We start from the raw sequence: 23,132 nt of genomic DNA on the forward strand, positions 1-23,132 counted from the left end.
GACTTCAGTACTCGTTCTGAGTACACCAAAAAACCCCACCTCATTCAACACACTCTTGAATTCAAGTCAGCTAAGCCCTGGCTTTCTCCTGACATCTAAGTAAATGAGCTACTAACAGCAATTGAAATTCAAGTTCCAATTCCTTAGAATTCCCCTCTGAAAAAAAAAGAGGTTATCTCACTAACTACAGTTACTCTTTTCTTCATTAAAGAGTTGTAAATGAAAAATCTGCTTGTTGATGGTTTGGTTTCAGGGTGGCTTTTTTTGATCTATGACCTTCTTTTGCACCATGACACAACACTGAAATAGTGCTTTTCCTCACTGTTTAAATTGGAATATTATACCATACCGATACATACTATTTGGATAATTTTACAGAATAACATAGTAAGGAAAGTAAAACTTGTGAATCTAAATATACATTTCAAACTACATAAGTGCTAGTTTAATACATCTGCAAATACTACAGTGTATTAGTTAGCAAAAGTTAGCAAATTTCTGTGGGGGGTATGATGGCTGAGGATAGCAGTCAATTAATATGAATGGATCATTCAAGTTCTCTACTTGACAATTTAAACTGCTAAGGAAAATAAGATGGTTTTAAGAGCAATCAATTCAGGTACATTTCCTGGATTCTTTCCAAAATGATACAATAATATTTAAAGTTGTTAAGTATTTAAATAGTTACTTCTTCCATCTAAGTATTACATCCATCTCAATAAAGGACTACATGTTTTCATTGCTGTTGTAAATACTCTTAAATCTATCTTTAATTTCCATTTTGGCTAAGAGGAAGTTACTAAATACTGAACATTTCCACACTATAGCTACAAAATAAAGCCACAAAGACAGGCAGTAAAGTAGGATTCTTTCACATACTTGCTTAAAAGCTATGTTGCTTTTTATAAAGGTAGATGGAGGCAAAGGCAGTAGAATTTCATTTTAATTTTGATGTATTTAGGGATTTTTCAAAATGCTACAGTAGTACGAATTCAGTATGACACAAATGGAAATAATTACACATACAGAAATTACCACAAAATGATGCTACTATCTATTCACAATACTTCATTCTACCCACAGCTTCATCAAGTGTGCAAGATGTTTCAAGATCAGAGAACAAAGCTTATCTTCTTTCTTAAAGGCACGCTACCGGTGGCATGTAAAACAGCACCAGCCTTCTTGGGATAAGATATAACCTTCAAATATTGCATGCAGTAGAGACGAAAGACCAAAGTAAAGTCAAGCAGAACAAAGCAATTACCAAGGTGGAATTCTGCCAGCAGAGAGTTTTCCCTTCTGCCCTTCACACAACAATCTATTTGCAACTGAAACTGGATTCTTGATTCCTGAAAAGAAAAATTAGCAAAAAATGGGAACAAAACATTAAAATATTTTTCTACGTAGCATCGCAGTGTTCATTTTGCCAACAGTAGTCAGCTTCCTTTAATTTCCAAGGCTTTGCCAATTTATTAAGAAACACCTTGCAGTGTTATGTTTCAATTTAATATAAACTTTATCAGTTTTTCCTTCACATGTCCTATCAGTGGTGACAAGGTCTTCTAATCAATGCCTTTCCCCCCCTTTTTTCCCCTTCAAAAAAAAGTAAAAGAATCATATTGAAATATTAGGAGTGACCTCCTACCACAGAATTCTCAAATTAAATATGTGCTATTCTACAGGCCAAAGATGTTTTACGAGCATTAATTTTTCAAGATGGAAAGACCTTTCATTTGGATCTACCTGGCCAGAACAGGGATTACAGGATTCAGACTTAGCTTTCTCTCACTCCCTCATTTCCTCCTTGCCCATGGTTGGAAAGACACATTCTGCAACAAACAAGCCTTGAAACACTTTACTATTTCTTTTAGATGTATATCTACATGAAGAAGTTATTACCATGGTTTAGAACTATTCTAGGATAAAGAACAAATCTTGAAATGTTGTCAAAAAGCTATTCAATAGTGACAATTAAGGCTGTTCAACGTACTTATGACAAAACCTCAACAATCCCTGCCGGTCCCTGTATACCTACATTTGCTTTGTACTGAAAGCTAAAACTAGACAAAAAAAAAAAAAAAAAACAGAAGCATGCTAATTCTCAGATTAAATAAATCCCATACGCAAATGTATCAAACTTCATAACAGTATCACACAAAATACATCACAGATCATAGATTCATAGAATCACAGAATGGTAAGGGTTGGAAGGGACCTTAAAGATCACCTTTTCTCTTAGTCTGATACACATTTTTACTAGTGTACTCTGGCTGCCTAGAAACCCAAATAGTGAAATGTAGTATTTTAGGAAATAACTTGTCCAGTTTAGATTTTTAGGATACATTTTTTTTCTAAGCTTTTTTAGCCTGATGTGTAAGTTAACTTTTAGAATCATAGAATGGTAAGGGTTGGAAAGGACCTTAAAGATCATCTAGTTCCAACCCATGAGCCATGAGCAGGGACATCTTCCACTAGACCAGGTTGCTCAGAGCTCCATCCAACCTGGCCTTGAACACTTCCAGGGAGGGGGCAGCCACAGCTTCTCTGGGCAACCTGTGCCAGTGTTTCACCACCCTCATGGTGAAGAATTTCCTCCTAATATCTAATCTAAATCTGCCCTCTTTTAGTTTACAGCCATTCCCCCTTGTCCTATCACTACACACCCTTGTGAAAAGTCCCTCTCCATCCTTCCTCTAGGCCCCCTTCAGGTACTGAAAGGCTGCTGTAAGGTCATCCCGCAGCCTTCTCTTCTCCAAGCTGAACAGCCCCAACTCTCTCGGCCTTTCCTCGTAGAAGAGGTACTCCAGCCCTCTGATCATCTTCATGGTCCTCCTCTGGACCCGCTCCAACACATCCATGCCCTCCCTACGTTGAGGGCTACAGAGCTGGATGCAGTACTCCAGGTGGGGTCTCATAAGAGCGGAGTAAAGGGGCTGAATCACCTCCCTCGACCTGTTGGCCATGCTTCTCTTGATGCAGCCCAGGATACGGTTGGCTTTCTGGGCTGCAAACGCACATTGCTGGCTCATGTTGAGCTTCTCATGCACCAGTACCCTCAAGTCCTTCTCCTCAGGGCTGCTCTCCAGCCACTCTCCACCCAGCCTGTACTTGTGTTTCGGACTGCCCCGACACATGTGCAGGACCTTGCACTTGGCCTGGTTGAACTTCATGCTGTTCACGCAGGCCCACCTCTACAGCCTGTCAAGGTCCCTCTGAATGGCATCCCTTCTCTCCAGCATGTCAACCACCCCACACAGCTTGGTGTCGTCGGCAAACTTGCTTAGGGTGCACTCAGTCCCACTGTCCATGTCGCCGACAAAGATATTGAACAGAACCAGCCCCAGTACCGACCCCTGAGGCACACCGCTCGTCACTGGTCTCCACCTGGACATCGAGGCATTCACTGCAACTCTTTGAGTGAGTCCATCGAGCCAGTTCCTTATCCAACGAGTGGTCTATCTGTCAAATCTATGTCCTTCCAATTTAGAGACACGGACATCATGCAGGACAGCATCAAATGCCTTGCACAAGTCCAGGTAGATGATATCAGTTGCCCGCCCTTTGTCCACCAACGTTGTAACCCCATCACAGAAGGATACCAAGTTGGTCAGGCATGATTTGCCCTTGGTGAAGCCATGTTGGCTGTCCCCAGTCACCTCATTGTTATCCAGGTGCCTTAGCATGGTTTCCAGGAGGATCTGCTCCATGATCTTGTCAGGCGCAGAGGTGAGACTGACTGGCCTGTAGTTCCCCGGGTCTTCCTTTTTTCCCTTTTTAAAAATGGGGGTGATATTGCCTCTTTTCCAGGCAGTGGGGACTTCCCCAGACCGCCATGACCTCTCAAATATGATGGAGAGTGGTTTGGCAACTTCATCCGCCAGTTCCCTCAGGACCCATGGATGCATCTTATCAGGCCCTATGGACCTGTGCACCTTCAGGTTCCTGAGGCAGTCTCAAACCTGGTCTTCTCCTACAGTGGGCAGTTCTTCATTCTCCCAGTCCCTGCCTTTGCCTTCTGCAACTTGGGCAGTGTGGCTAAAGCACTTGCTGTTGAAGACTTAGACAAAAAAGTCGTTCAGCACCTCAGCTTTCTCCATATCCTGGGTAACCAGATCTCCAGCTTCCTTCCGGAGAGGGCCCACATTTTCCCTAGTCTGCCTTCTATCACTGACATACCTATAGAAGGCTTTCCTGTTCCCTTTGACGTCCCTGGCCAGGTTTAATTCTGTCACGGCTTTAGCTTTCCTAACTTGCTCCCTGGCTACTCTGTATTCCTCCCAGGCTATCTGTCCTTATTTCCATCCTCTGTAGGCCTCCTTTTACGGCTTGAGTTTGGCCAGGAGCTCCTTGTTCATCCATGTAGGCCTCCTGGCATTTCTGCCTGACTTCCTCTTGGTCGGGATGCATTGCTCCTGAGCTTGGAGGAGGTGATCCTTGAATACTGACCAGCTTTCTTGGGCCCCTTTTCCCTCTAGGGTTTTATCTCATGGTACTCTACCAAGCAGATCCCTGAGGAGGCCAAAGTCTGCTCTCCTGAAGTTCAGGGTAGCGAGCTTGCTGCGCACCCTCCTCGTTGCCCTAAGGATCCTAAATTCCACCATTTCATGGTCACTGCAGCCAATGCTGCCCTTGACTTTCACATTCCCCACCAGCCCCTCCTTGTTGGCGAGAACAAGGTCCAGCATCACACCTCTCCTCGTGGGCTCCTCTATCACTTGGAGGAGAAAGTTTTCCTTGACGCATTCCAGGAACCTCCTGGATTGCCTGTGCCCTGCTGTGTTGTCCCTCTAACAGATGTTGGGGTGGTTGAAGTCCCCCATGAGCACCAGGGCTTTTGAACATGAGGCTGCTCCTATCTGCCTATAGAGGGCCTCATCCACTCACTTGTCCTGGTCACGTGGCCTGTAGCAGACTCCCACTGTAATGTTGCCCAAATGTAAACAACCACGTGACAGAAACTATAAATTTTCTGTATACTGTAGATCTTTTCATTATGTCCCAAGCAAACAGCTTGACATGAGAGGCTTCAGTTTGGAGGTTAGTACCCTGCATAGCTTCCTGACACTATCAAGGAAACTTTGGTCCCTTAGGATCCTAATTTGACCAAGTTGACTAAGAGACCAAACCAATTGACCTTATGATTGAATTACATGCCAGTAAGTTTTTTGAGGAGACAGAGAACAAAAACAAATATGAAGCCTATTTATATGCTTGGGGTCTTTTTAATAATTGCATTTTATTATGAAGTCATAATTCTACAAATTCATCTGAGCAAACTCACTCCCATTGTGAATGCTGTATACTATCATACAATTGTTCTGCATCAAAGGGCAATCAGTGAACTAAAAAGACAATATATTACACAAAGCAAATTAACAGTATTTCAGCAGGAACGCCTCCCCCTTTTTTACAGGGGAAGGAATTAATTTAAATGAATTTAAAAGTATTTACAATGCCCCCCCTCCCCCAAAGTAACAAAAAAACCCCAAAATTGATCTTTGCATTTAAATCAGTAGTTAGCTTTACAATACATAGTTAACATACCACTCAGTGCTCCAACTGCTCCAAAATTTAGTGACTTTCCATCCATTATACTGGCATCACACTCTATCTCACCCAGAAGGTTTAGGTTAGACCCCAGTCCTGCATTTGTAAACGGAGAATCCTAAAAATAAGAACAAAACACTATAAGGCTACATCCATGACAGGCTAGATCAAAACCATTGTATAAGTGATCTGACAACACTGATCTTGGTACAGTGCACTTTCTTATTCCAGTAATTTAATCTTCCACAACAAAAACAATAGCAATTTGAACAGAGCATCTCAAACTACTATAATGGATACCTTATGCCCTCTATAGGGTGTGATGTATCTCAAGTGTAATAATGCACTAATATAAAAACCAATCATCCAAAAATTTAAGATGATCATTTATATGTAAGCAAAAGCCTTACAACATAAGTGAAAAATCTCTTCCTCCTCTCCCATAATACACATTTCATTTGGTCCCTAACCTGTCAGTCATTTTAAGTAACATCTAATAATCACTGTCTACCTTTGAAACTCTTAAGTATGACACAGCAGCAAAACAGAACTGTATGTTTCCTCAACATTCTAAGCCTGTGACTGCAGCTCTGCACACAGAAACTAAGAATCAGCACCAGTAGCAATTCACTTTGTAAAATATCTATTTGACCATTAGCATAAGGACAGTCACTGCTGTGATCAGGAAATTTAACAATGGCATATTTCATAGAAAGTATGGAACAGCATTTAATAAACTAATTAAAAACTAACTTGTCATTTATAAGAACCTTCTGAAGCTTTTTGCAAACTCGAGGTTCTCGAACAAGAAGTTTTGCATGCAAGAATTAAAAACACCCATTTCCCCCTCCCCCATTTCATCAGAGCTTCCCCACAACTTCAAAAACTCAAAGTTTTAAAGTAGCACAGTTCAGGACTCTCACTGTCAGCTCAGTATAATCCCTTCTTTCTAGATGTAAGCATGAAATGGGGTACTGGACAAAAAGAGAAGAGCCTAGAACAGCCAAACAGTAACATTTCAGAGAGATGCTGCATGCTTTCAGAGTTTCATACCTGTTTTTATTACAACAGCGTAACAATCTGATGTGACAAAATTAGATGGTAATACTGTTACAGTACATGTAATAGAAGCTGAATCAGGAAACAAATTACTGGAAACAGCTCAAAGTTCTGTCTTAAATCTTAAGTGAACTGGTTCTTTTTTGTACATACTAATTTGTAATGAATACAAGGAAACAAAAGAAAGAGAGAGAATACAGAAATGAAAAATAAATTTGATGTTAGTTAGCTTCTGTTAGCTTTCAAATGACCAAGTAGTGAGTACATCCAAAACCTGTTTTGAAAGATGTTGATTCTAATTTACAGAGATTTAAAGTGCTCTTAGTATCCGAGTCACCAACACACTATCTTCCTGAAGAATCATGAATACTTCATACATAATCATAAAATAGACTGTAATCTCTGTGTTCATTTTACACTAGTCCTCCTTATTTTCTTTTTCCTTCTGCATCCAAGAAGTAGCACAAGATTTTATCCCATCCTATTTTATCCCACACCACAACAGATCTTCAAATTCACTGTGTATATTCATTGTATTGTTAATTTTGACAGCTATGCCTCACAGCAAATAAAGAAATTTGAAAAGATGTTCAGATAATGAAACATTTGCAGTTTAGTGCACAGGGAACAACTTTCTCTAGAAGGGGGAGGGCAGGGGAATATTATTTAAAAAAGGCTACCAAGATGATGGCCTTGAAAAGGTGGAAGACTGCAGAGCAGCCGCTGGCTTAACTGACTTCATTGCTCCGCGGGATCTACAAGTATTAAGACAATTAAGCCAGCGAAGTTTAGAACAAAAGGAGCAGAGAAGCGGTGGAAGGAATCTGAACACCAACAGTGAAAGGTACTTGGAGGACAAAGTAAAAACAGGGATGCATTAGGATAAACAATGCTTATTCCTAGTGCTGTCCAAGTTCCTTGCCCATGACTAATCAGACTGCATAGACCTGCAAGCCTGGAGACAAACTTCTAATGTTCTGTTCCAAAAACATTCGTCCAGCGCGCTACACTCAAAAGCATTAGCAAAGAGGAAGAATTTTGTGCTCTACAGATCTGTCACTGCCACAAAGACAGTTGTTATCTTAAAAGCAGATGTCACAGACAAGTAAAGGGAGCTAGAATTCCCCACCAGAACAGAAGTCCTAGTAACACTGTCCAGAACCATTCTGCAGTCAAGACACAAAGCTCTCTACCATCTGATAAACATAACAATCAAAAGAAGGTAGGGAAAAAACACAGGATACAGAGTGGCACTATTTCAGTTTATTTCTAAAAATCTTGATGTGCTTGACGCTTTAGCATAGCACCTTCACTGGTACAACATCTTGTGATGCAACCTCCCCTCACACCTGGCAATCCCAGAACCAGCCAAAATGTCAGAACTGTACATTCTGGGTAGTACTAGAATCGCATAGTTGCTGTCTATTGCATCATGTGGATTGTGACCAGGATGGAAAATTACTGATGCCTAAAGTCAATCATCTTGAGACCCTATAAAACATGGTGCCAAGGAAGGCCCTTTGAGCTCTTCTGGTCCAGAGCGGGCTGCACCCAGTACCTCCCTCTGAGTGGGACGCTTCTCAGAGTAACTCGCGAACTACCTGGGCTGATCTCCTTGAGACTCAGCCTTCATCCATTGAGAAATCATTCTATTTGAAGTGATTTCACTGAACTCAAGGGGAATTTTTACCATTACATGTTTGTGTGTGAATTGATTCAAAGTATAATATCCTATTACTGTGATTGCAATAGTAAATTATTTCTAATCACTCTGTAAATGCTAAGTTAACAAGTGATTAATTGCTGCTAAATTCCTGTGATTCTCTCTCAATAAACTGTGAACACACCACGAATTACTGCTAAACATATCCTTTAGACATAAACCGTTATGGTCAAAGGCCAGGTCTGAATCCAGCCGCACATAGGCTCCTCTCTCAGAAGGAGTTTAGAAAGCAAGGGGGTCCAGTCTGAACCTGGTGACTCAATGGGAGGGTCTCCTTTACCCCTTACACTTTTCTTTCACTCTATATAAATCATTTTCCTCTCAAACATCCTTCGATTTTGTATTCCATTCGTTTAATAAGTAATCGAGTGAACCTTGCCAACAAGCTTTATAAAATCACATTTTCTGTATTTTCAGTAAAATCTTTTCTTGTAAAACCTTTGAGCGTTCATTTAAGCAATCTAACCACTCATTCGCAACACAACACCAAAGATGCACCAAAAGACAACTTACTCAGAGGATCTCAAGGCAAACAGAACGCCACCTGTTTCTCCCTACAGGATATTTATCAGACTACTACCAAATATTGGATAAACAAGAACTTTACACCCACAAAATTGCAGGTGCCTCTTTGGTGGCATAAGTCTTTCATTTTAGGACTCGGAAGGAATCTTACCAGTGCAGTCAGTCACAATATGAGTAATTTCTCCAGTAAAAGAAATAAGCACCAAATTCCAAGCACCTGTTCAAAATTTCTGTGAAGCTTTAATTAGCTTTATAATCAGACTGCACTCAATTAGGAAGATGGTCTGTGAATTGCCAAGAGGATGATGGTCTACTCTAACTTCATAGATCTGAAAGGTGATTTGGTAACAGCTTTAGATAGTGCAGGAACCAGGTGTGAACGCATGGAATTTCTGACACTTACCTGAATGTCTCCAAGATGAGACATATAGCCTTTGAAATGAGGCAGGAAAACACTTTTCTAAAAAATGGAAACAGAAATTCACACCTACTTCTACGAATAGGCAAGGACATGAAATACACGACATAAATACATCTCTCTCTGAAAACCTGAATCTCTGCAAAGTCTGACCAAAAGATTTCAAGACTCTGAAATACAAACGGAGCAATACAACTTATGAAAATTAAGGTGTGTTTTGAAATGAAAATTCAAAACCTTCACAGAATGCAGAAACGTTATTAAAACAGAAGTCTGCATGCTTCCAAAGGGGGAAGAAAATAAACTGAGTCTCTTCATACCCTCAAGACAGAAAAATGCAGTACTGCGAGAACTACTACTACAGGATGGGGAAGAATCCAATCAAAGCATGTATCCAAGAAGAGGGAGGAAAGGAAAGGAAGAAAAGGCTTATAATACAGAGGATATCTTCAGCACTATACTTTTATTTAAAAACACAAGTAGAAATAAGCCTTTTTATTTCTAAGGAGACTGAAAAAAGACAAGAAAGCAAAGCAAACATGAGCTTCCCATGTTAACAGCAAGCCCTACTACCGTAGAAAAGTCAAAAAGAAGAGGGAAAAGACAAAGAAGTGGCTACTCAAAGCATTTTAACAAAATATAAGCTTTCAATTACGTGAAAGATACTCAACCACCTGACAATTACTCCACCACTGAAGTATCTCTAACTCACAATGTAAACGTGCAGCAAAGGAGCTACGACAAAGCTTGAAGATGTGAAACAAGAGTTTCATTCTCCCAAGTTAGCCCATCTTGTAAAAACTCTCAAGGTACTGAGGGTATAATTTTTTTTTGTTAGAATTCTTTTTACTTAAAGATGTATTTATAAATGTTCTGGCAGCAAACACAGGCATGCTGAAGTTTCTAGCTGTGGTCAAAGCTGGAATGCTTGAAGAAGTTACTCAACACTATAACACTAGTAGTCCTGAATTACACTTTGGCAAATAGTTAAAATGCTCTATTTTCAACATGCATTCAAACACATTCCATCCATCTTCCATACAGCTTTGGCCATGGCTTACCTGCACCTTTTAAAAGGGATTCAAAGTCTACAGTCATTTCTTTTACACACTGCAATTTTAAAATTTATTTTTCAGAGGGAATTTAGTGACAAGAAGTAATAGTCTACAAGGACGAGACATGTCCCTTTCATTTAAACCAGCTGAAATGTTTTTAAAGAACACTTTTGTCACAGGTTACTGTTAGCCACTCTGCTGCAAAACATCACAGTATTGCTTTTAAGTAGAATTAACAACTTCCAGTTCACTACCCATTTAAAGTTCATCAATGGTGACTGCCTTAATACAACAAAGCCACTTGCACTGTGCTTTCATCTTTAAAGAGAAGTCCTTGGGACAATTATATACATATACACAATATATACCTACATATAATATTGTATATTCAAAAATCTTAATTACTAAAAAATTAATAAAAAGAAAGAAAAAACAACTGAACAAGAAACAAGTTCTTTAACTGCATAATTTTGCTGACAGCCATGCAAACCCATTGCTTGAGTATATCAACAGGTTCAAAATACCCTTTGCATCGATCCACTAAAAAAAAAATACACGCAAAGTAAATAGAACAATTTTAGTATCAAGGAGATCGAAAACCAAAATCTGACATCCACTTCTCCATCAATCACACTCATTTCCTATTTAAATTATGTTCATTAAGAACATTCTACTGAAGTCAGATTAAAGTGATGTACACACTGTATGAAAAAACTTAGACTGAACTCAGAAAAAGTTTGAAAACTTCAACATCCTCTACAACAAACTCACATTCCTGTCTCCAGTACCTGAACAGTAGACTTTCTGAAGGGCTCTACAGTCAAAAGAAAAGCTTGAAATTGCACACCATTCTCCCAGCCAGCCATAAATGCAATCAGCACATGGTTCTGTTGAAAACTACAAGTTTTAAAAGGGGAGAATGATGATGATGACACTGCCCTGCCACTTCTTTTCCCTCCCCATCGTCTTCCCCCCCCCCCCCCCCCCAAAAAAAAAAAAGGAAAAAGAGCTGCCCAAGTCCCTTTGTGTTTTAAGAGACACTCAGACTTCATATGGTGGCTGACAGCAAGAGTGCAAAAATAAATAGTACTGCAATCTTGTCTCTGCAGAAGGATAAAGAGTAAATGATGAGTCTTATGAAGCACCTTGTCCAGACCCATTTTATTACCAAAAGTTGAAAGAGGTTAACATGTTCATTTATTTCTCTGTAATGACAGAGTTCAAACTAGAAAACCCAACTGCCCTTAATCAACTTATCAAATACAGCTGATGCTTATGAAGCCCAGCACAGTTATTTTAACAGTATTCTGCGTCAGTTGCTCTTGTTACTTTGCAAAAGAAATCTACCTTTTCTCTAGTTAATTATTAGCATTACTATCTTAATCACAGAACACTATTTCACTTGAGATTCATATCGTTCAGCCAAGAAAGACTGTTCTTTCTCCATTTAGATCCTGCAAAAACAAAACAAAAAACAGACATGGCAAACTGTCAGCTTGCTCATAAAAGATCAAGAGCAAGTCTTGTGCCTCAACAAGTCTTTGAAGTGATGCCTCTTGGATTAGCTGAAATTCTGTGTAATAGGAGTTGTGTAACTGAGCGGAACTGAGGCAAAAAAATTCATCTTCTGTGACACTTCCATGAGAAGATATTTGTGTCTTGCAAAGACTACATATTTTTTGAATACAATATGAAAAATTCTAGCAAACTGTAAAAGTGATTAAATGTTTCAGATAAACTCACAGCAATGTGTTCTACAGCAACCAAAATATAAAGTACTTAGAAACAGTATTCCACCATGGAATCTGTTGTCGTGTTATATAAACTTTTGTAGCTCTGTATCTTTATCTGTATTAATGACACATATAAACAAATATTGTTTTCATCCAGATTTTCACTACGTATTTGCCAACTCAAAATGCTAAAGCACTTCATGAAAAGTCACTATTTCTTTGTGCATAAACAAAAGGGTAGTGATAGCCCATTACAGAGACAGCCAACATACAAACCTACATTCTTACCTATAAAATATTGTAATTGATGAGAAAAACTATTCTGTTTGCTTTCTTGACTTGCCACGTGCAGTTTCTGTTTTCCATACAGCAACAGGAAAAACATCTGAATTAAAACCAAAGATGCAGCTCCAGAAATAACAGATGTGTCTGGAGGTGGTGTTGAGAATGAGATACCAGCACATGCAAACCTTTCAACATTTCAAAAGCTGACACTCTAACACACTGGAATTTTTCATACCAGGTCCAAAAAACTGCCACTGCAAACCACATCATTTTCTATTTTGAGTATACCTTTGATTTTTCCTCAGCGTAACTGCATAGCTACCTACTTTAATTTAAAAGAAGCCCAAATCCCAAACCCGATATTCTTTATCCCAGTAACAGAGAGAACAAGCCACAGTGAAGAGGTTATATAAATCACTAACTGAATAAATGAAAGTCAATAATTACATTAATGACAGCAGTACAACCTGAACAAAGTAATATTTAATCTTAAAACGAAGAAAAAGGAAAAAAATAGGTTTTGTGCAACTGCAGACATAAAAATACTAAGATACCTTAAACAATTCTAAAACCAGAAAGTGGAATGATGGCAGGTACCACCAGAACAGTAGCAAGACAGATGCGGAGAAAAAGGCTGCTGATTAAGAGTAATTTTAATAAAAAGGTTTTAATTTAATCTTAAAGCCGTAACTTCTCACACAGATGTCATTTCAGAGTACTTTGATCTACTAAAGTAAACGAAGGAAAGTCTCTTGGGGATAACAAAAACAGACAAAATATTTACCCCAGGCACAGCTACAAATCGACATATAGTTGTTAAGCTTCTTGAAACACGTTTTCTTCTGTGTAGCTCAGGAACACTATAAAAACCACAACACAATTTTTTTTCCCTCCTCCAGTGAGGAGGGAACTGACACACGAAACAATCTTGTGGAATAACAGCAGCCTCAGTTACTCTACGGAAGTGCATTATAAATCCTTCCATTGGAGAGATACACATTAGACTATAGATAGGTGGGGAAAAAAAAAGGCAAGATAACACATGAAAGCATATTTGAACACTTCAGTGGAGACCAAAAGCACTGTTTAAAGTCAAGAAGCTTGCCAAGTTAAAAGTATGACTGAAGTCTTGGCTGCTAGTCAGCATGTCTAACACATATTAAAGTACATACTGCCTGCCTTACACTTTCCCAACATATGTGTAAGCAAATCCACTTCTAATCCTCTCAGAATACTACCATAAATTCCAAACCCAGGAAACAACACTTACCTTGCCTTCCTTCTTTACTAATAAAGTTGGAGAGGAAAAAGCAATTACTTCTTACAGGAGAAGAGGAATACCTGTTTCAGTCATTACTGCCGTGAGGGATTATTTGACCTGGGATAATAACCAAACTGCCTCCTTTAAATCTCAGAAATTCTTTTAGCTTTACTATCTTGTACATTACTTCATAGGGACCCTTCAAGAAAGTTAGATGCTGTAAAAATTTTATCACTCCAAAAAGACACTGTTCCAAAAACCTCACAAACAGCTGCTTATCATCTTGTGATTATCAAGACATTCTATCTTCATTAACTAGTACCATTTTGAAATAAATCATTACTTGTCCTATTCTTCTACACACAGCTCGTCACAAAAATCAGAAAAAAGCATTATCTTACACTGAAGTCACATTTGTCTGAACAGCCTTTCATCCTGTCAGAGATCACACAGAAACAAAGTAAAAAATGTAGGAAAAAAAGCCTTTGGGAACCACGTTAATTTAGGCACACAGCAAAAGTATGTTGTGGGACAAATGAGAACTTAAAATTCCTACCCCAATTGCACAGAGACCTTTAGCTGGATGAAGAGATAAGCAGCCTTATATTTATGCAGTCATTTCTGTAGAATTATCTCACTTTCGTAGAATTATCCCAAAGAATTGAAAAAAGTATGAGTAACACAACCCAGGAAAGCATAATCAGAGACAGCTACCTCAATATAATTACTACGTGAGAGTGTTAATAGAACTAATAAAGACTTAACTACATCTAAGTTCTGTGGATCATCATTTTAAGAAACAAAACAGTGTGACATATTAAGGTAAACAAAAGGAACGAGGACTTATATCATTTAACATATGTGACCAGTACCATCATCTTTTTCCATATGTAAGAAACGGAGCCACTGCAGTCTACCTGTAGCTCGGTAAGTCAGAAATAAAGTACCCTACAAAGTGTTCAGTAAGTCTTTAATCACTGAATTTCTTCTTGAAGGTTAAACACTATCTGATAAGGCACACCTAAGATGACAACCAAACTGCACTAACTAGAAAACTTTCATTCAGTTTGCATTTTTAGAAAGTCTGTAAATACATTTACTCCAAAATACAGTGGAAAAGCAAAAGATAAAATTAGCATAGCTTCCTTGTCTGCACAGATAACGAAATACATGACACAAAAATGGAACTGTCAGCAGATTTGCTGTTTGAATTAACACCTTCCTACAGGAAAATCTGTCCATGTACATACAAGACATATTTACTACTAGCCAGAAATTCATACCTCTAATTCTATGAGTGCTGCAGTCACTGCATCTGTTGCAAGAGCACCAGCCTGGAGCTTTTCAATTGCCTGTAAAACAGAATTTTTAGTTTACGATTAGGAAATTCTAATATTCTATGACTAAGCCCTACATTTTCCTAGTCCTGTACAAAGCAAAATCTTCATCAAATTAGTTTAAAATTTTAGAGCACATAAAAACAAAAAGCACTGGAAACAGTCAGTATGCACCATGTGAGGGCAGATCAAATACATGATTTTACTGCTCTCACATTGCAACACTGCACTTAGTAGCAGATTCCTGCATGGTCAAATTTATAGGAAAATAAATTCTTATACCTGGTGACCTCAAACACTCAATGTTTCAGTCAAGAAGTTTCTCATTTTCCTTTCAATAGTCAACAAAAATCCCTAGTACCATATGACGCAATTGTCATGAAACTGAACAGAATCTACAAGTAAGCTCATCTAAAAGCCAACACATGAAAACAAATCAAATAAGACAATGTTATCTTCAAATTATAAACACACACAAAAATGAACTTCTGGAAACTAATATTATTTCTTAGATTCATACCAGATAAGACCTTACAGTCAAGTTCTGTCTGGGAACCTCTGAAAACAACTATGGCTGCATGTTCAGTTGCAAGACAAACCTGCGACTGTTTTGTTTGTTTTTTCATAGAACTTATTTATGCTGGCTACCTAGCTTAAGGAACCAAACAGAGTCTCAAATCAGACTTAAATTCAACAGCAAACAACCTTTTTTCACACATAACTAGCTGGAAAATTAATATCAGGGTTATTACACAACTTTAATGAAGCTAGTGTTAAGTTTGGATGAGTTTTGAAGCTTCTCATTACAAAATTAGAGTGTTTTTAGGATTAAGCAACAGAACTGTAACATGAAGTGATAATTATCAGAGGCCAACTCCGAGACTCTTATAAAGAGCCTGCAAAGCTCCCCAGCTCCTCCTCTCTAGAAAAAGCAAAAGGCATTAGAAATTTTGGCGATAGGTTTTCCAGCTTCTCATTCAAGACTTAGCAGACAGCACTTGCCAATTCCACAGCTAAGTCCTTGGAGGAAATTAAAAAAAAAAAAATTAAAGTCTTGCCATTTCTCCCTTTTCAGCTTTGGGAAGAGGGTTTTGATTTTTTTGTTTGTTTTTTTCCTCTTTCTACCTCCCCTCCTATTAACATCAAGAGCTATTACGAAGAAAAGAGTTCTAGAAATCCCTGTATTCATAGAGCAATCTGGATGCTAGAGTTTAAATACATTCAAAAAAGAGTGGACACTAATGAAAGAAAAATCCAGACACCATGTTCAGTTCCAGATATCCCAGAGCCTTGGGAATAATGCAGGAAGCTGTAGGAACACTCCATGTAGGTACCACTGTGACCTTCTCCTGTTCCCCCACTGCTCCTTTTGGTGTCTGCTATTTGCCACCACTGATGAGAATGTTGCTGCACCTCACCGCCATGCACTCTTTTGACTCTGCATCACGTTAACTGTTGCTGCTCCATTTTTCCTCTAGAAATGCATACAGCCCGAGTAGCTAAACCCAGATATGCCTGGTCATACTGAAGGGATAGCGCTACCAAATATATTTCTTATATACCTACTACAAGACTGTGGAGCTGGTTAGACATACCTTCTGACAGGCTCTTTTGCACACATGCTTGTATTCTTTAGCTTTGGATTCAGAATGATAACCTGCACCTACAATTAAGGCAAAAGGAAAACAGATTATACTACCTGTCAAACTACAGCCTACAGTTTGCATAAAGAATTAAGACACAGGCAGACAGCATACAGTTTGCATAAAGAATTAAGACATAGGCAGATACGGCCTTCCTTATTCTGGATTACACTGGCATTTCATTTTTGTATCAATGAGTGACAATTTTATGCATTCCAACATTGATTCCAATATATTCAGTGAAATATAGGATACAAGAGCATGCATGCGGAAGCATACAGGTATAAATCTCAGCATCATACAATCTCTTCCTACAAACACTGTCGTAGAGATTCCAGTCTTGCTCATTCTTGAAGGGTTTCCAGCACAGCTTTTTTATTTATTGTCCATTATTGGGCAAAACCCTTAGTTTTAAGTCAAACTCCAATTTTCCTTTTACCACCGATTTGCAAGTTTGCAGTTACCATTCTGTTCATCTTCTCATGTTTATGCTACATTTTGAGAGCTCATTATCCCTGTTTTAGAACCAGGTGAGTTCCCTGAAATAAAGAGCATACAAATTTTTTCATCTTTTTCAGTCTTTATGTCTATCTCATTGCATCTAACTATTTTGCCCTGTTTTGCAGCCACTGCTCGCCATCTCCCCACCCGAAAAAATTATCAATGCCTGCTATTCATCTAAATGCAGTATCAGAAAAGTAACAGACAAGACTAGCACACTGATATTTAAATTCCACTTTTTCTGCTTCCCTGTTTTTTTGAAATGCATTTATCTCAACCTCCCTTTCCTCACCTTCAGAAATCTTAGCTTGGAGAAACTCTAACAAAAACTTTTAACACTATTAATGAAAGAACAATGATTTTGAGTGGAGTAAAGTAACCCAATAAAGGACAATATATTGAACAAACATATTTGCTCTTAAAATAGAATACCTGGGTCCTCCAATATCAACCCACATCTGAGTAGATGACCTCTTCATTATACGTGGAAACAATAACTAGCAATTCATTTAAATATAAACAAGATCAAAAAATTAGACTTGGAGGAAAATTTTCAAAAGGGTAAAAAAAAAAAGTGAAGTTCTGCAACAAACGGCCGAAGGCGGTTTCCAAAATCTTAACTAAACTGTACTTACAGGCAAATTAGACAAGAAACTGTCAGGAGTGAAACACCTATGTTTGATCCTTCTGTAGGGTAAGGAAATAGACTGAAAGATCTCACACATTTTGTAGGTTTCCCAAGCTCAGCAGATAACTGCAGAATTTGACATTTTATAGCCATTTAAATTTAGGGATTTTGTATGGGGGTTTACTTGTCAAGGAGAAAAAAATCCCCCAACATTCAGAACACCCACAAACCTACATTTTTATTAACATTTTCCAAGATCCTCCAGCCAATACAGCTTCCAGTGAAACTCTCCACTCCCAGATATACATCCAAAGTTAATGTCACTTCATTGATATACTAGTAATCCAAAGCCAATATGAAATTTTTGTTGATATTTAGTTTGTATATGTACCATTACCATTCCAGCTGTTATACTTCTGCATCTTACCTGCATGGACAAGCACAAATCCCACTCGTTTCCCTCTTTGGATTTGCTTTGTTTCGGGCTCTTTGACCACTACTTTTACAGCTGTAACCTGAGCCGATCTGGAAGGTAACACTTCTACTGAACTTATCCCCTTCTCCATGATCACACATTAGGATCACCATCTTCTACTGGAAAAGAGCATCCTTCCATTCAAAAAGAAACTCTGGAGAGGAATCATCCTAAAACCAAATCACATGCATACGTTAGATATTGCTTTCAAGAGATGAACTTCATACAAATACCCTCAGAAAGAACTTTCGGAGGCAAGATTTGGAACAAGGAGAGTATGCTTCTTTAAAGAAGGGCTTCTAAGTTCTGCCTCTTCCTTAGCTAACAGTATTAATGAGACTTAAGATAACCAAAGTACATATTGCAAGTTGAAAGCGCCTTTTCGTTATGATTTAACATGAATCTTTCCAGACATTGTAGGGAATTGTTGATCTAAGGCTTCCCCACAACTGAGAGAAAGCTGCTTTCCATGGTCTCCTTTTATTCAACAGTACAACTTATTTCTCCACCCATCATGCCCAACTAGGCTTTAATGTGAAGGTGCTCCACAACCACAATCTTTACTTCTTAAAAGTGTCATTCCCTGCTTGGGTGAGAAGACCTAAGCAGCACTGTAGCAAGGCTGGCAAAAGCTGACAGACAGTACACATGGTTGCACGGCACAGTCTCCTATCATCAAATCACGTAATGGCATCTGCCTGTGTGGTTTTGTGTCTGTATTTTATGCAGGTGATGTAGAATCTGTGCATGAACTATTCAACAGTCATATAAAAAGTTATGAACATGTGCTCCAGAGAACTGTACCATATGCGTAACACTTCAAAATGCCACACCTTTTCCCTTCTTTTGCAGGAAACAGCTGTTTAAGATCCTATAATGAACTCCTACTCTTCCATGCTTTTGCATCCCTTACCCTTACTATCCTCCATTAATTTGCGGGGGAGGGGAAGAAAAAAATAAATTAACTTTTTTCTGCAGCAAAGTATCTAAAAAAAAAAGCCAAATAAACCCAAAGCAGTGAAAGAAAGCTTCCCTAGAAAACTGCAAGGACAGCTACCGTGACTATTAGTGAACCACAACATGCTAAAGATGATCTCAGATTATTTGGTAACCCCATTTGGTTTTGATCTTAACCCTTAAGATGTTTATAAAACCTCATGTTTATGGAAAGTTAATGGAAAAACTGTCAGTATTTTCTTAGTATACAAAACAAAAGAGCTCCCAAGTTACAGTAATGGACTACGTATTTTCCAGAAGTCAGAAAACCAATTCACTGTATTTACTGCTCCTCATATCCACAGCCTAATACATGTTAATCCTGACACAATACCGCTAGTTCAACAGGTAAAATTCAAAACAGAGACACTCCACACATTGAATTAATTCAGGAAGTGAAAAAGCACATAGCGTTAAAGTATGAATTGAAAAAACCTCTAGAAGACATCAAGGCATTCCAATGTGATGTCTATCACTCCCACTGCCTCAAAAGGGACAACTTGTAACCTAAGAAAACTAGGAAGTGAACAGAAGTGGAAAAAAATGCGATGTTTAATACACAAGGTTTAAACCACAGATTTTGCAAATGCTGTATGGCTCACTCCAGTAATTAAATACCACTCCATTTAAACAACCAAAACAACGCAAATGATGTTTAGCAAGATTCACCACTGGCACAGACAGACAGACTTGCTGGTTTACCATAACCATCCTTTCAATAATGAAAATTAGCAGAGCTTTCTAGGAAGTTATTTATTTCTGCTCCTTTTTTCTTAGATGCTAAACATATATAGGAAAGTTCTTATGTTAGCAAATTTGTATTTTAAAATTAACTTCTTATAATTGTTACAAATATATGTATTTATACAAAATGAAAGTCTGCTACAATACGTAGACTCTACAGAGAGAAAAAGCATTTATGGACAACATCCAATTGTAATGATCTCCTGCATACACTTCAGAGCTAAAGTTAAAGTCTTAATCACTGTATTTCCTTCTTTTTTTGCTAATAATAATTAAGAAAGCTCCAAGCAGTAAGCTGAAACCCAGTCTGTCACGAACTCTGCTTTCTTGCATTGTCTTATACCACACAGAAAGTCATTACAGCAACAGAGCCACAAGAAAGACTTAAGTAAAATGACAGAGAAGCAAGTAAGGAACATATATTCTTGCAGAAAAGCAAAAACTAGCATGGTGGTAGGCAAAGAATAACAATGGTAGTGAAATCGTTTCTGAAAATGAAGATACAGATGCCACTTAAAGATTAACAGCATCCACTCCAGATCGAGAATGCTGATTAGGCCTTTACATACACCCGGGTCTGAGAACGCATTTATTTTTACCAAACAACATATAGTCATCCTATCTCTGTAATTTTCTTCAGTTCATAACACTTCCTCAGCGTCAACCCAATTTTGTCAAGCCCCTTCCATCTCAAACCTTTCTTCAAGTCCTTTCAAATTTCATTCACAAAACTGCTACTTCCACTTCGCAAGCTCCTGTTGCACCCAACCTTTCCCTTTCCAGCATTTCTCTCTTCTCTTTCCTGGCTGTCACACATTTGTCACTACCGACCTCGTCCCTCCTTGTTACACAGTTCACTGTTCCACACCTGCAGAGAGGGCGGAGGAACACACCCCTGTTCGATGCCCCAAGAACGCGAACCATCGTGATTTTACCAAAGTAGCACAGAGCACTTACTGCACTGAAAAAGCAGCGTCCCATCCAACACCGGCACTCGGAGAAACGTAAATAATTCGAGTGTCACACCCAGTGTCGGAAGAGCTGCTCGGTCCCGCAGCCCGCCTGCCCCAGACACCATTTCGTCAGCCGGGGGGCAGCCCTCGCCGTTCCCCCCCCAGATGCTCACCGCGCAGGGAGCGCCGCGGGCTGAGCGAGCCGGCCCAAACGCGGCCGGGGGGCGAAGGAAGGAGACGGCACACACACCGACGGCCCCGTCACGGCGCCAGCAGCGCGGAAGGGCTCTCTGAGGTTCCCGCAACGCGAGGCCTGAGGAGGGGAGGACGCAGAGCCGCAGGGCCAGGGGCAAGCGCGTAACCCCGCCGCGGGCAGCCCAGCCCCCGCAAGGGAGCGCTGCGGCAGCCAAGAGGGAGCCGCCGCAACCGAGAGGCCGACGAGGAAACGAACGACCGGCAGCCACGGAACAAACGCAGGAAAGAGAGTTTTATTCGGGAAAAAAGAAAATCCCCGGCGAGACCGGCCGCGGGCGCCCCGCGGTGAGGAGAGGGCCGGGCCGGGGGGCCCCTCGCTGGCGCGGCGGGCAGGCGGCGCAGCCCGAGCCCCGCCACCCCCTCGGGGGAGGCGACGGCCGCCGCCATCGCCATGGCAACGCGCGGGGGCACCGCCTCCCTGCCCCGGGAGGCGGGGGTGACGTCACCGCGGGGGGCTGCTCGAGCCCGCGGCCGCCTCGGGCCCAGACGGTACGCCCGACGGAGCCCCGGGGCGGGGGTGGAAGGATAAGCGAGCGCGGGGGGGTGGGAGAGAGGAGGCCGGCGAGGGGGAGGCGGGGACCGGCGGGCTGAGGCGGGGCGGGGCGGCACCAGGTGCGGAACACTCACCCTCCGCCGCCGTCAGCCTCGCGCACACCCAGAACCCTCCGCCCGCCCGTTGCCCCGGTGAGGATGAGGCGTCCCACTCGCCGCCTCGCTCCCATTGGACGAGGCCAGCCACGCGACCGGAAATGGCGTAGGCGCCGATTGGCGGTTCGGAAGACGAATGATGCGCCACCAGTCGCGGCAGCGCTACTCGCGGCGAGGGGCGGGGGCTGAGCCCGGGGGAGGGCCTTGTGACTGCAAGTAAAGGGCAGGGAGGCCCTGATTCCCCCGTCAGCCCGGGCGGGAGCGGCTCTGGTGTGCGGTTGCTGTCTGTCAGGCAGGCGCCTGCGAGAGAGCGGGCGGTGACCGTCGGCTTCCCCGCTGCCTGGGTGAAGTGACGGCCACGGCTTCCCCGAGGGGAAGGCGCCGCCCGATGAGGAGCCGGGCCTGGGGCTGTAGAGAGCGAGGGTGGGAGCCGGCCCTCTCCCGGGCTGCTGGGCCTCCGGGCCGCTTTTCTCACCCTCCCCTTCCATAACTTCCTCGCAAACGGCTGTTTCCACCGAGCAGAATCCAATGAAGAGCGAACCCGGAGTCTGATGTGTTTTGCGTAAGAGTTTGGATGGGTTTTGCTACCTCACGACTGCTGATGTCTGCCTGGAACAAAATAAAATTCACTGGTTACAGATAAAGGTCTTTCGTAATGGACCTGTCAGGAAATCTTCACACCAGTCAGGTATTTTACATCACCCTCCTCGGGTGGGCATTTGAGTCTCGTGTACTGTTACAGGAATATTGAGTTTCTATTAATTTTTGCCCATTTCGCTGGAAAGGGGGCTCAACATCAGTTCTCCCAGCGTTGGTTTCCTAAAGCTACGTTCCCAGAAATGAGGGCAACTGCATCTAAATCCCATTTCCTTTGTAGCTTCTCCGGTGGTCATTACCATCAGCCTCGGGAACCAGCTGCGCACGTGCATGCCACTTTGTTGATTCCAGTCCACGTTGCTTGCAGTTCCCAAATTGCCTTCTCGCTTATGGCCCCTGCTCTTCTGTGCAGGACTATGAAATTAGACCAGATGTTCTTACGGTCTTATGTAGTAAAGTAGGTTTATCTTAGCTGATGCCTCAAATTCTTATTTGCAAAGGTCAGCTTTTTCAAGTTTAAACTGTAAAATTTTTATAAGATTACATTTGCTCTTTTTGCAGAATTCAGTAAAGAGTTTTCCCCGATCTCTTGCTCAAGCTCCAATGTGAGAAGTGATAGGATATCTTTTATATAAAAGATTCTCCAGCCCCCTGTAGATGAAACAGATCTCAGCTCTACCTTTTTCTTTTCCTAAAAGTGAGCACAGCATGTAGTTGTCACAGAGGTTCCTGCTACAGTGGGCAGTATC

At 40.8% G+C, this 23,132-nt stretch overlaps 1 protein-coding gene across 4 annotated transcripts in view; it reads right to left on the reverse strand.

Moving 5' to 3' along the window:
- Window positions 1-21,823, reverse strand: part of TASP1 (taspase 1) — a 94,983-nt gene extending 73,160 nt beyond the window's left edge. For 3 of the 4 annotated variants that reach the window (XM_075413499.1, XM_075413498.1, XM_075413496.1), the window contains exons 1-6: window positions 21,766-21,823; window positions 18,143-18,360; window positions 16,539-16,606; window positions 14,890-14,958; window positions 5,545-5,665; window positions 1,265-1,349 (exon numbers count right to left, since the gene is read on the reverse strand). In XM_075413499.1, the coding sequence (XP_075269614.1) occupies window positions 1,265-1,349; window positions 5,545-5,665; window positions 14,890-14,958; window positions 16,539-16,606; window positions 18,143-18,281 (482 nt within the window). In that variant the 5' untranslated portion in view covers window positions 18,282-18,360; window positions 21,766-21,823. Of the gene's footprint in view, window positions 1-1,264; window positions 1,350-5,544; window positions 5,666-14,889; window positions 14,959-16,538; window positions 16,607-18,142; window positions 18,361-21,056; window positions 21,129-21,765 lie in introns of those variants that run through there. The other variant, XM_075413497.1, reaches the window with a different exon arrangement.
- Between the last annotated feature and the right edge of the window lie 1,309 nt (window positions 21,824-23,132).

The sequence above is a fragment of the Opisthocomus hoazin genome, chromosome 2 (assembly GCF_030867145.1).
Source record: "Opisthocomus hoazin isolate bOpiHoa1 chromosome 2, bOpiHoa1.hap1, whole genome shotgun sequence".
Classification (NCBI taxonomy): domain Eukaryota; kingdom Metazoa; phylum Chordata; class Aves; order Opisthocomiformes; family Opisthocomidae; genus Opisthocomus; species Opisthocomus hoazin.